This window comes from Bos indicus, chromosome 28 (genome assembly GCF_029378745.1).
Source record: "Bos indicus isolate NIAB-ARS_2022 breed Sahiwal x Tharparkar chromosome 28, NIAB-ARS_B.indTharparkar_mat_pri_1.0, whole genome shotgun sequence".
NCBI classification, from domain to species: domain Eukaryota; kingdom Metazoa; phylum Chordata; class Mammalia; order Artiodactyla; family Bovidae; genus Bos; species Bos indicus.
The window spans coordinates 5,471,031-5,487,181 of NC_091787.1; the positions used below are offsets into that span (position 1 = coordinate 5,471,031).

The window sequence follows — 16,151 nt, forward strand, 5'->3', positions numbered from 1 at the left end:
GGATTAAATTACAAAATTTGATGAGGAAAATGATGCTTTTTGGTTATATGAAGGCTCTTCTGACCAAAATTTAACCAAAGCATCAGTGAAGCTTAAAAAATCCAGTGTATTACAGTGAAAATAACAGTATTAAGGATACCTTATATAAATTAACTCATTCATCTCCATGCCTGTGAGCAGGTATTCCCATTTCACAGAAAGCAATACTGAAGCTGAGAGGTTGATGACATGCTCAAAGTCAGAAGCCCGTGATGACTGAGTCAGGATGCACAGCTAGGCAGTCTGGCTTTAGAGCTCCTTCATGTCAATCAACTCAAGTGTGAACAAACTTATGGTTGCCAGCAGGGAGGATGGGGAGCAGGGATAGTTAGGGAGCTTGGGATGGACATGTACACGCTGCTATATTTAACATGGATAACCAACAAGCACCTACTGTATAGCACAGGGAACTCTGCTCAGTGTTACGTGGCAGCCTGCATGGGCGGGGAGTTTGGGGGAGAAAGAATGCATGTATGTGTATGGCTGAGTCCCTTTTTGTCCACCTGAAACTATCACAGTGCTGTTAACTAGCTATACTTCAATACAAAATAAAAAGTGAAAAAAAATAAGGCAACTCAAGGGTGATGACATTACTGTAAAGATTTAAATTGTAAAAATCAACTCATACACAGTAAAATGAACACAACTTAAAGATGAGACAGCAAAACTCTCCTGAATGTAAGGATGGTATCTTAGGAGACACAATTTTAAGAAAGCCTTGAATAAAAAGTGTAACTTGCGAAGTAAGGTAGCTACCAATGAGTTCCTCATTGGTATAAAATTAAGGTATAAATTTTAGTATTATCTGCTATGAGAATGGGAAGGAGAAAGAAAATACTACAAGAGCAAGAAAGGTTTCTGCATAAAAGCTGAGAGGGCCAGCCACTGCTGAGGGGAGTAGTTGTCCAGCTTTCCTTTAATTTTTTTAAGTGGGGCAAAGAATGAAATAAATTTTGGATCTAAACAAATACAGGGTCGGTGGGTTTTAATAAGCTTCTAGGTGGAGAAGGCAATGGCAACCCACTCCAGTGTTCTTGCCTGGAGAATCCCATGGCCGGAGGAGTCTGGTGGGCTGCTGTCTACGGGGTCGCATGCAGTTGGACACAACTGAATCGACTTAGCAGCAGCAGCAGCAGCAGCAGATGCTCTGAGACCTAATTTCCAAAGACCCTAATTTCCAACTTTACTGTATCAGTGTTACCACAAATAAGTTCAAGTGACCTAAGCACAGTGCGGCCAAACAAACCAAAACTCTGAGTTTGGAGTAGAGGTTTACTTCAGTGCCATACAGAGAAGGCAATGGCACCCCACTCTAGTACTCTTGCCTGGAAAATCCCATGGACGGAGGAGCCTGGTGGGTTGTAGTCCATAGGGTCGCTAAGAGTCACGACTAAGACACGACTGAACGACTTCACTTTCACTTTTCACTTTCATGCATTGGAGAAGGAAACGGCAACCCACTCCAGTGTTCTTGCCTGGAGAATCCCAGGTGTGGGGGAGCCTGGTGGGCTGCCGTCTATGGGGTCGCATAGAGTCGGACACGACTGAATTCACTTAGCAGCAGCAGCAGTGCCATAAGGAGATGGGAGGCTTGTGCTCAAAAAGTCCTAAACACCCCCAAAGGGGTTTAGAAAAGCACTTCTAAATGCAAGGTGAGGGAGAGGTGTGGTTAGTTGTAAACTCGGGGTTCAGAATCCTTCATTCTTACAGCTGTCCACATAGGTCAGATCATGATGTTCCTGTAGACTTCCAGTACTGCTAAGTCACTTCAGTCGTGTCCGACGCTGTGCGACCCCATAGATGGCAGCCCACCAGGCTCCCCTGTCCCCGGGATTCTCCAGGCAAGAACACTGTAGTGGGTTGCCATTTCCTTCTCCAATGCATGAAAATGAAAAGTGAAAGTGAAGTCGCTCAGTCATGTCTGATAAGTGCTATTCTCTCTTCTGCAACTTTTTATCTTCATAGGAATAAGAAAGTATTATACCCTTAAAGATTAGCACCTCCAGAATGGGCTCTCCTGTATATTTCAGGCTTTAGGTAACATTCTTAATTTGTAGCAAAAGCAATAGGATACAAAGGTTAAAGTAAAAGAAACAAATCTAATATGGGGGCAGATTTATTCTTCCCTGTTACACCAGTAGCAAAATGTAAGGAAGATTTCCCAGTTAACTGCCACATTGGTCAAGCTATACAGAAATATTAGAGTATTAATACCTCATCCAAGAGAAATATGAGAGCGTTACTCCTCAGTAGCTGACTGAGAACACTCCTGAGGCCAGAGGATGGATACGATGAACTAGCATACAGTTCTAAGATGCTGCGGTGGGTGGGAGCTGTGACCTCCCCAGCACAGCATGCATGTTTCTCCAGCCACGCCCCCCACCCCATCTGCCGCATGGAACCCGTATGACGGTAACCCACAGGCTGAATCTCGGCTGTAGCTGGGTGATTCTTCCCTGCTAAGAGCCCCTCTGGACCTCAGTGGGAACTCTGTTTGTGGAGGCACTGGCCAGGCACTGAAGTTAAGAACTGAGGTGATTGTGTCCACTAAAGGAGGAATTTGCATCTTAGAATAGTAGTATTGTTAGGTGGTACTCGGTTCACCCATATGAATATAATAGTGTCCAATTCCCTATTAATTCTCCTCAGTGATTGTATAAAACCAGAAGGGGGGGAAAAAAAAAGAAGCCACCAGGCATGAAATTCAAAGCAAATGCAGCCATGCATCACTAAGGCATGGGGTTCATTTCATATGTAAAATTATCCTCATGCCCACAACTGCCACATTAGTGAAACTTAAGTGAATGTGTTTGGAATGGAGTGGCAGACTTCACCAGATACCTTTCCCTGGGGCCCACTCTCCCATCTGGTTCGCTCTACTTTTTTCCCATCTTTTAACAATTAAAATAAAATACTGCCCTTTAACTGCTGTACCGGAGGTAGGGATAATAGCTCCTTTTTAGAGGAAAGTCTCCTACATTTAAGAACTCTTGGGAGGACAAGAATGCACAGAATGTAACAGGCACTGTTCTAAGCCCTTTCTTTATAGGAGATAGTTTTTTTTAATGATCCCATTTTGTAGATGATTAACTGAGGTACAATGAAGTTCAAGAATTTGCCCCAAACTGAGTTGGGATGTAAACCCAAGAGCCTGATTTCAGTCCATGCTCTTTCCATCAAGATAGGCCAACTCGCAGCCTAGAAGGGAAGGGAGTTTGGGGGAGAATGGATACACGTATATCTATGGCTGAATCCCTTTGCTGTTCATCTGACATTATCACAACATCGCTAATCGGCTAAACCCCAATACAAAATAAAGTCTTTTAAAAAAAGATACAGCACTTCCGCCCACCAGTCATAGGCCCCAAGTACAAGAGTGGACAGATGCCTCTGCCCACTGGCAAAAAGACACTCCCAATGCCATAAAACCATTAGCTGATATCAAGAGGACTGAGTTAGCAGTCACACATATTCCAGAAGAATCCTTTCCTACTATGTGCTCATTCAGCAGATGTACAAAACAAGTATGACTCTTCAGTTAAAACATCAATGACAAAGACTGGCATCAGAGAAAAGGGTAAATTTACATAGATCAGGGTAAGAGCAGTTAAAAAAATAAGGGAACTTAAAGATTTTTATAGAAAAGAGACCCTAGAAAGATCAGCTGGAGGTATGACAGATCTGCTGGCCAGGGATGGGCCAGACACAGGAAGGGCCTTCAAAGCTGAAGAGCTGGTATCTTAAGGTGTAATAGGTGAGAGTAAATCTGATTTCATATTGGTACTGTTTCTTTTACTTTAACCTTTGTATCCTATTGCTTTTGCTACAAGTTAAGAATGTTGCCTACAGCCGGACATATACAGGGCAGCCCAGGCTCAAGGCTCTGACATTTAAGGATATAACACTTCCCCATTCGTACAGAGATTAGAGAGAACAACATTTATCTTGTTGGAGGGTTACAGGAATGTCACGACCTGACAAACCTGGACAGGCGCAAGGACAAAGGATTCCCAGCAAGAAGTTTACAACAGCCTAACACCCCTCCCTCACCTTTTAGTATTAAAACACCCGGAATTCCAACTCCAGTTAAGATGGATCTTTAGGACACTAGTCCGTCTTCTCAGCCTGCTGGTTTCTGAATAAAGTCACTATTCCTTGCCCTAACAATTTGTCTCGATTTGTTAGCCTGTTGTGCGGTAAGCTGTACGAGCTTGGACTCTACAATGGGCAGAAATGGACCTTGGAAAAGCCAGGAAATACCCTACATTGTTGTATGGATACAGCTTTTGTTGGATACCCGGTGCACTTGGAAACAGCTGAACACTGTTTTTTGGAAAGTTCCAACCTTTTTGAAAAGAATTTCAATCTGCCTACACCTAAGAACTCTTGTAAATCTAAGATGGGAAGGGGAAATCAAAGAAATTCTCTGTCATATTCAGGAGCACATGATGGAACTATAAACACTAGGACCCCTAAGTGTTCAGGGGTTCTATAAGTTCTATAGGTTCTTCAGGTTCTATAGTGTTTTCTCCTACTATAGGAAGGAGGGGAGAAAGAGGGGAAGGGAAGAGGGGAGAAAATGAGGACAACTAAGACTCTTTCATATTCACTACAGAGTCTGCCCTGTAAAACCCACCCAGTTCCTCATGAAGGACTTCTACAAGATACATATTTCTTTCATTGTACTTGTCACCAAAAATCATAAGAAAAAAATGAGTAGGGCACAAAAGCCTCCTTCAGAGAGTTCAGTGAAGATGTGGGGGCCACAGCACCAAGGACATCCCAAACAGTCCCTCACCTTAACCTGAAGATTTCAAGGGGTGGGGGAGATTTAAAGGGGACGTCTTGTGCATTTCAATACATATAGCAGAAATAGGAAATCCTACAGCTTGACAATCCTCCTGCCTCTCAAGTCTGAGGAAGATACTCATGGCAAGTATGTACAGGAAGGGCTGTACAGAACGGACACCTTGTTAGTTTTCACTCTATTTTAAACAGTGGAGTCAGCAGTTTGCAGAATCCTATGGCAGTTGGATAAAGTAACAAAAACCTGTAGGGTTGCTACTCAAGAACCATATTTGTTTCTTCTTTCTTAAAGATTCTGATTGTAAATATATCATGAGAATTTATAACAAAATTTTTTTTAAATTAGGTAAACGATTTAAAAATTTTTTGATTTACAGAAAAGTTGAAAAGATAGGAGAGTTCTCTTATACCACTCACCCAGCTTTCAAGCTCTTAACACCTTACAAACTTTGGTTTATTTGTTCAATTAATGAACCAACAGTGATATATCATTATTAACCGAAGTCCATAGTTTGCTCAGATTTTCTTACTGTTTACCTGATGTCCTTTTCCTGTTTGAGGATCCCACCTAGGACACCACATGACATTGTCATCCTGTCTCTTTAGGCTCCTCTAGAGTAACGGTTTCTCAGACGTCCCTTTTTTTGATGACCATGGCAGTTTTGAGAAGTACTGGGCAGGGATTTTTCTAGAATGTACCTCAGCTGTGATCTGTTTAACGTTTTTCCTTAAACTGACTGAGGTTATGTGTTTGGAGAGGAACATCACAGAAATGCCACTCCCATTGCATCAAGGGTATAAACCACCCACACGGTTTACTGCTGTTGATGCTGACCTGGATCACCTGCTGGGGTAGTGTGTGTCAGACTCGTTTCCTCTTCACACACCCTGCCCTTTACAGGTGAGTGAGCACAGCCCACATTTAAGTAGAGAAGGGGAAAGCTATGACTTAAATTTTTATAATGTTCCAAATTTTATAAAATGTAAACATTTTTATAATAACTTGCTTTTCAAGTAAAGATCTATTATTAACATGAATATTCATCAATATGTTTTACATGAGTAGGTTTATAGATATGAGACATAAATGTCTATTTCTGTGCTCCTGGCAAGTTCATAGGTCTTTTTTGTTTAAAGTAAAGCAAATACAGTCATTAACTCTCCTGCCCAGGGCATGGCTGGCAAACACCTGGCATCTCCCCATGCGCCCACAGGGGACTATGATCACTGACCATGACTCAGCATGCTAATGCAGCTCTGTACACAATGACAGAAGTGTCCACGAAGAAGCATGGGCACCCAAGGCAAGCTCCACGGCACCCAGCGGAGAAGGATACCTTTACACACGTTTATCTGCAAAGGAAAAGGCCTAGCAGGATAAAGAGGAACTGTTCCCAGGAATTCGCTCTCATGGACTGGAGTAGTTTTCCTTCTTTTTTCTTTGCTTCTCTACCACTTCTTATTTTCCCACAGTGATCATACAACATTTATATGCCATTTAAAAATTATAAACCAAAAGAGCATATTAAAAAGCGAAGATATCACTTTGCTGACAAAGGTCCGTACAATCAAAGCTATGGTTTTTCCGTGTGTAGATGTGAGAGTTGGACCATAAAAAAGGCTGAGCACCCAAGACTTGATGCTTTCAAATTGTGGTACTGGATAAGACTCTTGAGAGTCCCTTGGACTGCAAGGAGATCAAACCAGTCAAGTCTAAAGGAAATCAACCCTGAATATTCATTGGAAGAACTGATGCTGAAGCTGAAGCTCCAATACTTGGGCCACCTGAAGCCAAGAGACAACTCACTGTGAAACACCTGATGCTGGGAAAGACTGAAGGCAAAGGGAGGAGGCGGCAGAGGATGAGATGGTTAGACACTATCACTGATTCAATGGACAGGAATCTGAGCAAACTACGAGAGATAGTGAAGGACAGGGAGCCTGGTGTGCTGCAGTCCATGCAGTCCATGGGGTCGCAGAGACTCAGACATGACTTAATGACTGAACAACAACAACAAACCACCCCCACCAAAAAAAAGAATAAATATTGTCAATCTTAGTATTTTTCCCCCACATTCATAGAAACACACGTTCCTAAACCAGACAAGTGGCCTCCCAAGACAATGCTCCCAAAGGCTCAGACACAATTCTGTCATTTCTCACTTCACTCCTGAGTCATCAAAGAAGTGCGGTTTTATCCTTCTATTTGGCCTCTGTTCACCACGAAGTGACTTATTTCACCTTCTGGAGTCATTCTTGTGTGTGTGACCTGAATTAAAGCACTGAACAGCTTTAGAACTCATCGGAGCAACTCTCCGGTGTACAACTACCTAAAAAGCACAGGACATACAGAAATCCACAGCCTCTCTGTGCTGTGCGAGTGGCTGTGGCTCCAGCCACACTGGAGACAGCCAGTTGCTCAGTAGCGGCTCTACGTGGCTCAAAGCCCCCAGGGGTCTGCCGTGTTCCAAGGAAAGCTAAAGGGAATTCCCACCAAGTCCACAGCAGGAATCTCCCTCCATCCAGGGGGCCTTAGTTCCCAGGAGGAAACCATAAGTTCACTAGTGTTCCATGATGTGAACAGCAGCCTAGCCCAAAGCACCCTGGTCATCACCAGTAGAAGGAAGGGACATTAGGGAGCATTCACCAGGCTGGCTACAATCCCCATGCTCTTTCCAAAAGCTGCTTCACTGAAGGCTACAGACGGATTTGCCCAGACAAGCAATGCTACCCACAGGGCACCATGGCAGGCCACTCCCCTACGTAAATCCTTTTGCAAAGTTATTCAAAGCCGTTCGGTGACTCTGTGTCACAGGAATACACGTCGGCACAAAACACAGCCATTTCCTGTTAACTGCTCAGTAGACAGTCCACCACCTTATTAGAGGTTGGGTCTTTAAACCTTTCCCAGAGACTGGGAGCCATGTCATTCTTTTGAAAATGAAGTTTCACAGAGAACAATGAAGAATCATGAAGGAAAATAAAAGGCATTCTGGAAAGTGTCAAAAGATTCCGTGACAGCCCTCTTCCAAAGAGAACTGAGCAAAGGGAAAAGAGAAAGGGGTAAGAAAAAAGCTACCTACAAAAACACCCTCCCTCTCTGGGCCAGTCTGCCTGGAGCCCCTGCTCCTGAACAATGCTGTTCCTCTAATGTGTGACATGTTGGGGGTTATTCCAATGGTTGAAGCTGGTATGAATCTGGCTTGATGCAAAAATGAGGGGAAATCATTAATTCAATCATTGCACTTTATCTGGCAGACATATGCTTTTAAGCATGTGGTCCTTGGAAAAAGCCTGGCTCCATTCCCACACAGAGGAAGCCTTAGCCACCTGGCCACCAGAAACCCGGGCTGCTGCCTCTGCCTTTAATCCTTAATGGCTAGATAGAGAGACCAGCCAGAGTATCAGCAGCTACTGTCACTGACTGCAATTTGAAGTCTCATGGGCCCACAGGAAAGAGCTAAATATAGGAGGAAGCAAGCACCATCCATGGCTACAGGAGCGAGCTGAGCACCAGGGCTGGGCAGGCTCTGATTCTGTCTCCTCCTGCTCCCTCCTGGCCCCAGGTCCCATTAGTTGTAAACAGAGTGCCCAGTACAGAACTGCAGCACACAAGACAAAGGGCCTTGGCGATAGCTGCCCGGCACCCTCACTGTGCAGGCTTTGCTGAGTAGTCTAGGATTTAGCTGTCTGGCTCATTCGCAGACCCAGGGGGAGCCCAGCAAGCCCGAGCTTTCAAGCCACACGTCTACGCTGACCTACAACTCACCCACAGGTCCTCTGTGCTCAGATTTTTTTCTTTTTTATGTTTTATTTCACACTCAAATCCACCAAGTTTAATGGTGTCATTTCTAAAGTCCAAGAAAATCCTGAGAAGCAAATCAGAAAAAGTGGAGAAAATAAGCCACTCACAGACAGCTCTTTCTAATCATCAGGAAGTGACAGTAAGAGTTCAAGAGAAAAACTACAAAAAGCAGTTAAGAGGATTAACAGAATCTGGCAAACTTAAATCATCTCTTGGAATAGACCCTAAGGACATTAAATGGATCAGAGGGTGGCAACCTTGGGTGCAGAAAACATTGGTTTTTTATTCTGTATACACTCTGTAGACTTACTACACTAAGATATGCAAAGGAATGCAAATGAGATGCCAGCAGTAAGTATCTGTATAAATATGCATCATACATAAACACATATATATCCTTTTTTTTACATTCTGATGTTTTAAAGGGTGAATCACAAAAACTACTTACTAAACTCAATTTGCCAGCATGACTCACTGCCTAAGGATTTCAGGGTGTAATAATTCTAAGAGACTATTTTATCACTAGCATTGACAGCCATAGCTTCATCAATTAAAAAAAAAAAAAAAGAGCTTAAGCAGGAAGTCTGTTTCTCCATGGTTCAGTTCAGTTCAGTTGTTCAGTCATGTCCGACTCTTTGCAACCCCATGAACTGCAGCACGCCAAGCCTCCCTGTCCATCACCAACTCCCGGAGTTCACCCAAACTCATGTCCATCGAGTCAGTGATGCCATCCAGCCATCTCATCGTCTGTTGTCCCCTTCTCGTCCTGCCCCCAATCCCTCCCAGCATCAGAGTCTTTTCCAAAGAGTCAACTCTTCACATGAGGTGGCCAAAGTACTGGAGTTTCAGCTTTAGCATCCAAAGAACACCCAGGGCTGATATCCTTTAGAATGGACTGGTTGGATCTCCCTGCAGTCCAAGGGACTCTCAAGAGTCTTCTCCAACACCACAGTTCAAAAGCATCAATTCTTTGGCGTTCAACTTTCTTCACAGTCCAGCTCTCACTGGAAAAACCATAGCCTTGACTAGATGGACATTTGTTGCCAAAGTAATGTCTCTGCTTTTGCATATGCTATCTAGGTTGGTCATAACTTTCCTTCCAAGGAGTAAGAGTCTTTTAATTTCATGGCTGCAATCACCATCTGCAGTGATTTTAGAGCCCCCAAAAATGAAGTCTGACACTGTTTCCACTGTTTCCCCATCTATTTGCCATGAAGTGATGGGACCAGATGCCATGATCTTAGTTTTCTGAATGTTGAGCTTTAAGCCAACTTTTTCACTCTCCTCTTTCACTTTCATCAAGAGGCTTTTTAGTTCCTCTTCACTTTCTGCCATAAGGGTGGTGTCATCTGCATATCTGAGGTTATTGATATTTCTCCCGGCAATCTTGATTCCAGCTTGTGCTTCTTCCAGCCCAGCATTTCTCATGATGTACTCTGCATAGAAGCTAAATAAGCAGGGTGACAATATACAGCCTTGACGTACTCCTTTTCCTATTTGGAACCAGTCTATTATCCCTTTCCAAAAACAACTACACTTCTACCTTGAGAGCATCCATGAGCAGAGTTTTATAATGCATTGCCCCTGAGGGCCATGATTTATTTCTGGCATAGACTAAAGAGAAGGTCCAGGGTCCTGTGAGTTCAATGGCTCTAAGGCAACAGCTCACATTGGTGATACTGAGGGACCAGGGCTGAGATGGGACTGCAGGGGACATAGCCAGGGAACCAACATGTTGACAGAATTATTTCAGTCATACCACGTCATCAGTACAAGAACAACTCAAAGTATATGACCAGTCACCATTCCAGTGTCTGCTTATTTAGCTATGGGTACTTATCAACATTACATTCACTTCATTAATTTATATGACTTCATAATATTGTGATTATGGATTGGTTAAATTTAGATTGATGCAAAATTAGGGGAAATTTATTCATTTAATAATTATTCATTTATTCATTTAATAAATGTAAGCATGTAGTCCCTAAGAAGGCCCCAGGGACTATGTGGATGGAGTGACCTTCTGAGGTCAGAATTATATCATCTCATGGAACAGATCCTAAGGACATTAAATGCATGAGAAGGTGGCAAGCCTGGGCACAGAAAACATCGGCTCTTTACTCTGTATACATTGTGTAGGCTTACTACACTAAGATATGCAAAGGAATGCAAATGAAATGCTGGCAGTAAGTATTCACTGACCTAACCCCAAACCTAACCCCAAAATAGCTGGAGTCAGACTGCAGACAAGCATTCTGAAGATAGAAACTGATACTAAACAAATTCAGAGTGTAGTCAGCCCGAACTTATTCATGCCAGTGGCAGGATGGTTTCCTCATGAAGGAACAGGAGGAGAGCCTCCCCCAGCTGGCTGGGCCACCTCCACCACCTCAGCGCTCTAAGGGGAATGTCAGGGTGGAGGGGGTGGCAAGGGAACCTCGTACAGAAAAAGAAGCCCCAGACAGTATGTCGTGAAGGAAGGGGAAAGGAAGGCAGTCACACCCACTAAGAAGGTGGGGTGAGAGTCCCTGGGTGTTTGACTCCACATGTTTTACTTGTGTGTGTTTAAAACATGTTTCTCTGTAGGTCTCTGACACAGAGTGGATTCTCATGTCTCTGGAATAATTGAGGACACATTGAAAGGCTGAAGACTGAATCACATAATTTCTTGTACTTTTTTTTTGGCCATGCCACACATCCTAAAATATCACATGGTATTTTAATGCCCTGACCAGGGATCGAACCCATGCCCCTGGCATTGGAAACATGGGGCGCTAACCGCTGGACCACCAGGGAAGTCCTCAACTACGTGACTTCTGAGGGACGTATCCTTCAAGGACATACAAACAAAAGCAAACACGAATTGTCAGATATTACATGTACGTAAAGAATTTCTAAAATAACAATAGCAAAGAATTATTTGTATCTTAACCTTTAAGCCTATTTGTAAAAACACAAGAAACCTAAATCTGCCCGTCCTACTGATTTATACATTCATACATTCTTTCAACAAGATTTGCTCAACACTTCCAATATGCAAAACAATGCAGCAGGAGCTGTGAAGACATAAAATTTAAAAGATGAAGCCAAGGCACAGGAGAAACATACAGAAAAAGCTAGAGGCAAAAGAACAAGAATTATTCATTGTTCACAGTATGAAAGACTATGCAGAGGATGAAAGAACAATAGACTCCATCAATGAAGGCACCCTAAACGGAGTAAACTTAAATGGAGTCTGGGGTCTGTGATGTTCACAAATTGGCTGCGAGAAGGAAGGAGTAGGTGTTTCCATATCAGGGACCAGGAATCAGTGAAGGAAGGGAACTGGGGATCTCTAAAGAAGAGATAAGGGAATTCCCTGACAGTCAAGTGACTAGGGGGCTTCCCTGGTGGCTCAGTTGATAAAGAACCCACCTGCCAATGCAGGAGATGCAGGTTCGATCCCTGGGTCAGGAAGATGCCCTGGAGAAGGAAATGACAACCCACTCCAGTACTCTTGCCTGGGAAATCCCATGGACAGAGAAGCCTGGAGGGCTACAGTCCATGGGGTCACAAAAGAGTCATACATGACTTAGTGACTGAACAACAAACAATAAGTGGTTAGGACTTCTGAGTCTCCACTGCAGGGGGCACTGGTTTAATTCCTGGTTGGCAAACTAAGATCCAGCATGCTGCACAGTGTGGCCAAAAGGTTTAATTTTTTTTTTTTTTTTTAATAAGGAAGGATCATTCCAACAACGGTGGAGGCCCCATGATACAGAACAAGCTCAAGCCCAGGGGACAACGGCCTCAGACCCCCTGACGGTGATGATCTGACACAAAGTCACACGTTCCAAGTGGCCCCAGGGAGGGACCCCGGGACACACGGGGGTGTGTCTTACCTTTGCCATAGAAGAACTTGCGGTAGTAGTAGGCCCCCAGGTCGATGTGCTCAATGACATAGCGCTTCACCTTCTCCCTGTGGATGGGCTGGTTCTCCCTGGGCACCTCCAGGACTGAGACGCCTGCGTTGGTACAGTGAGAGCTGAGCGAGGACTCGAAGGAGCAGCTCTCCCCAGAACTGAAGGATGACGAGTTGGCCCTGGACAGGGCGATCCTCCGGTCGCCTTCCCCGCCTGTCTCATTCCGGAAGTAAGGGCAGCTGAGGACCAAGTCGTTGCTCTTCCCGTCACCCTCATCGGCATCGAGGTTCTCTTTGGAGTTGAGGTCCTCCTTGCTCCCCAGCGGGGAGTCGCAGCTGCCCGGCGGGCCGGCTGGCATCTGAGTTTGGGATGCCGCCGAGGCCCCAGTGGTGATGTTCTTCCTCTTGCCCACGTTCGCCCTCGTGGCCATGGCTTCGTTGATATTGAACAAGATGCTCTGGACATCATAGTGTGCAAAACAGCGCTGGCAGTTCCAAGGGCGGACCCCCCTCTCAAGACGCCCATCTTCCAGCTCGCAGGCGAACTTGAATGTCTCATGTTCACTTTTCACAGCCCGCAGCTTGCGGAAGAGGGACGTTTCCACTGACTCTGACTTCAACCTCCGTTTGAAAGGCTTGTCCCTGTCTCTCCCCAGGAGGAGGGCGCTGTCCATATAATCTAATCCTGAGATGCGTACGAACTCGCCTCTAGAAATCTGTGCTGCGGCGTGAAGGCTGGGGGAGATGGCTGGGTCGCAGGGGAAGAACTCGGGGAACCCAAAAGGGGCCATGGCCTTGTGGTCATAGTTCTCCAGCCGATACCCTCGAAGCATAGCAAAAAAGTTCTCCCCTGACAAGCCCTGCCGGTCGATGGACGACGTGCTTCCGTACTCCCTGTGCAGGGCAGCCCCTGTATTGGGGTTCACTGCATTTTGGTCTAAGACGTCTTCTGCGTCGATGTCACTGATGGTAACATCACTATTGCTTCTCTGTCTTATGGGGTGCAGTCCTCTTTGTGGGGAGTGCACAAAGATGTCCCCAATGGTATACTTTGCCTCCACAAAGTCCAGGTCGAGCGGCTCCTCCTGCTGGCCCTCGCTCCCATCATTCTGCCCATTGTGTATAATGGACGTGACACTTTCATAGCTGGTCTGGGACCGGCTTTCCCACAAGGTCTTGCAGGTCAGCTCCTTGGAGCAGTCCTTTTTAGGAGGCCACTCAGACACCCTCGCTCTCACACCCATCTTGGGCACGGCCGGGGTACCATTAGCTGGACCACCACTCTCATTGGAACTGGAGGCAGTTAAAGAAGTGGTGGGTCCCATGTTGCCATTGATGGCTTTAAATTTTCGAGCAAAATAATCATCTGACTGCATGATTCTGGGAGGATCCTTGAACTTCGAACAGGCTCTGCCGAGCTTGTGCTTTTCTTCTTGTGACTGCCTGGGGTCACTCATGTCTGCCAAGGCAAGGAGCTCCAAGTCCCACCAGAAAGACTGCTGTAGATCTAATTACATTGTTATTTACAAAGGCTTCTTCTAGATTGTATTTCCTCTTGTTAACCAAAAGCAAACAACATCCTCAGAGTATGGTTCCCCCAAAACCAACTTGCTTCTCAGTCTGTAATAATTTTGTACACCTCCATCCTCTCCAACAGCATCCCTTAAGACAACTGGCCAGGAGTGCTTCCTTCACCTGAATTAAAAAACAGAAAATAGCCATTAACAATCACTGCAGCTCAAGTTCAACCCATTCCCCATACAGCTTCTTATCTGCCCTTCTCTCCAATTCCCCCCAAACTGTCAGGAAGTTGCATGGTTCCATATCATGCTCCTCTTTTCTCCAAACACTCTGCCCTCTCACTCTACTTGGCAGCCTAGAATTTACATCACACAGTCAAGCAGCACCATCCCACCATGGGCCCACATCTGAGCAAAGAGTGCTTCCTCTGTTTCCATAACACCCGCATTCACACTGCCACAGCAGCTTCTCTTATACTCTTCTGGTTTACCGATCAGTCTCCTCCACTAGTGAACTGGAAACTCCCCTAAGCCAGGAGCCACGCCCTTCATCTCCATATCAACATTATCTAATGATGTAGCTGGGCTTAACTCAGTTAACCAAGCAACATTTCAATTAGTTACAAGAGTAACACAATCATAATGCCATTGTTTGAGTACTCTTAAACTGAAACAGGTAAACTCAAAATGTCCAGCAGCAAAAAGGTCTGTATCAGGCATTAACAATGAGTTTTCAGAATGTTTTCTTGCAAGCAGATAGGAACTCACACTCTCCTGACAGTGAGGAGTTTCTAAGAATCTGGTGTCAGATTCTTAATCTACTGGATAGTACAGAGAACTCTGCTCCATGTCAAGTGACAGCATGGCTGGGCGGGGAGTTTAGGGGAGAATGGATACACGTGTATATATGGCATGTATGTAATACATGTGACGCAATACATGTATTAATTTCTCTATAATTTAGATTATCATCAAATCTGTTCCTAGAAACAGAAAAAATGACCACTGAGAAATGAAAGAAAACAACTTCTGGCCTGAGAGTTCTCTGCGAAAACGGTATTTGCTGCCCATCTGAAACTATCACAACACTGTTGATCAACTCTACTGCAGTAAAAAATAAAATGTTAAGGAAGAAAAAAAGAATCTGGTGCCTAAACAAGTACAGCTTTCTAGTTCATTATGCCAATAGCGACTTGACAAATGTGTGGGGGAAAATAGAAGCTTAGAGACTTAAAACATGATTTACCTTTGTGGCCAGTAGAAAACTTGACCTCATTAACTCTCCTCTTTAATTATAAATAATTTTTCAATTTATTCTGTTTTTAATTAAACAAAAATATTTTCCAGGTATTACATATTTCCTGAACTCATGGCTGTCAAGGTATCTTACTGCTGGATAAGGAATAAAAAAACAGAATGATTTTACTTCTTCTGAAAACAGTGACGAGAATAAAGGCATAATATAGCTAGCTGCTTTCCCTCAGCCTTCACCAAAGCATAAAAAACAACTGCAGTTCAGTCAGGAGTAATGTTAAAATTCTGAATAGCTAAACAGTGTAAGGACTCATTCCAATGGGTTCTTAATGACTTTCTGATGACCATGTGGTGATCTCCAGAAATAGCAGATATTATGATGGCAGCTTGCTTTCTTCTCCATTGGAGAAAAATAATAATAACTTAGAGTGGGCATGACAACATGCTGTCTGCACCCAGGGCAGCTTCATAACTGAGGGAATAATGATATTCTAGAATGGGGAAACCGAGGGGTAGTGAGCAGACAGATGCTTTCCATGGACTCAACAGCCCGGGGTCTGCCCAGGGTGCTCAGAGAGGGACCAGAGCTGAAAGCATCTTTTCTATTTCACTTACAAGTATTATATTTCAAAGAACCACAGATGATTCTGAATTATAGTTATGCCCTCTATGATTTATATTATCACCAAATCCTTTCCTGGAAACTGAAAAAAATGACAACTGAGAAATCAAAGAAAACAACTTCTGGCCTGTTAGGTCTCTGCTGAAATGGTACTTGATTTACTGTAGCAGGTGTCTACGTGAGGTATGCATTCTATTGATA

The 16,151-nt window shown here is 44.2% G+C and overlaps 1 protein-coding gene across 8 annotated transcripts in view; it reads right to left on the reverse strand.

Annotated features, from left to right (window-relative positions):
- Positions 1–16,151, reverse strand: part of SIPA1L2 (signal induced proliferation associated 1 like 2) — a 246,883-nt gene that overhangs the window by 103,859 nt on the left and 126,873 nt on the right. For all 8 annotated transcript variants that reach the window (XM_070781985.1, XM_070781987.1, XM_070781986.1 and 5 more), the window contains one exon: positions 12,535–14,249. In XM_070781985.1, the coding sequence (XP_070638086.1) occupies positions 12,535–14,011 (1,477 nt within the window). In that variant the 5' untranslated portion in view covers positions 14,012–14,249. The remainder of the gene's footprint in view (positions 1–12,534; positions 14,250–16,151) is intronic.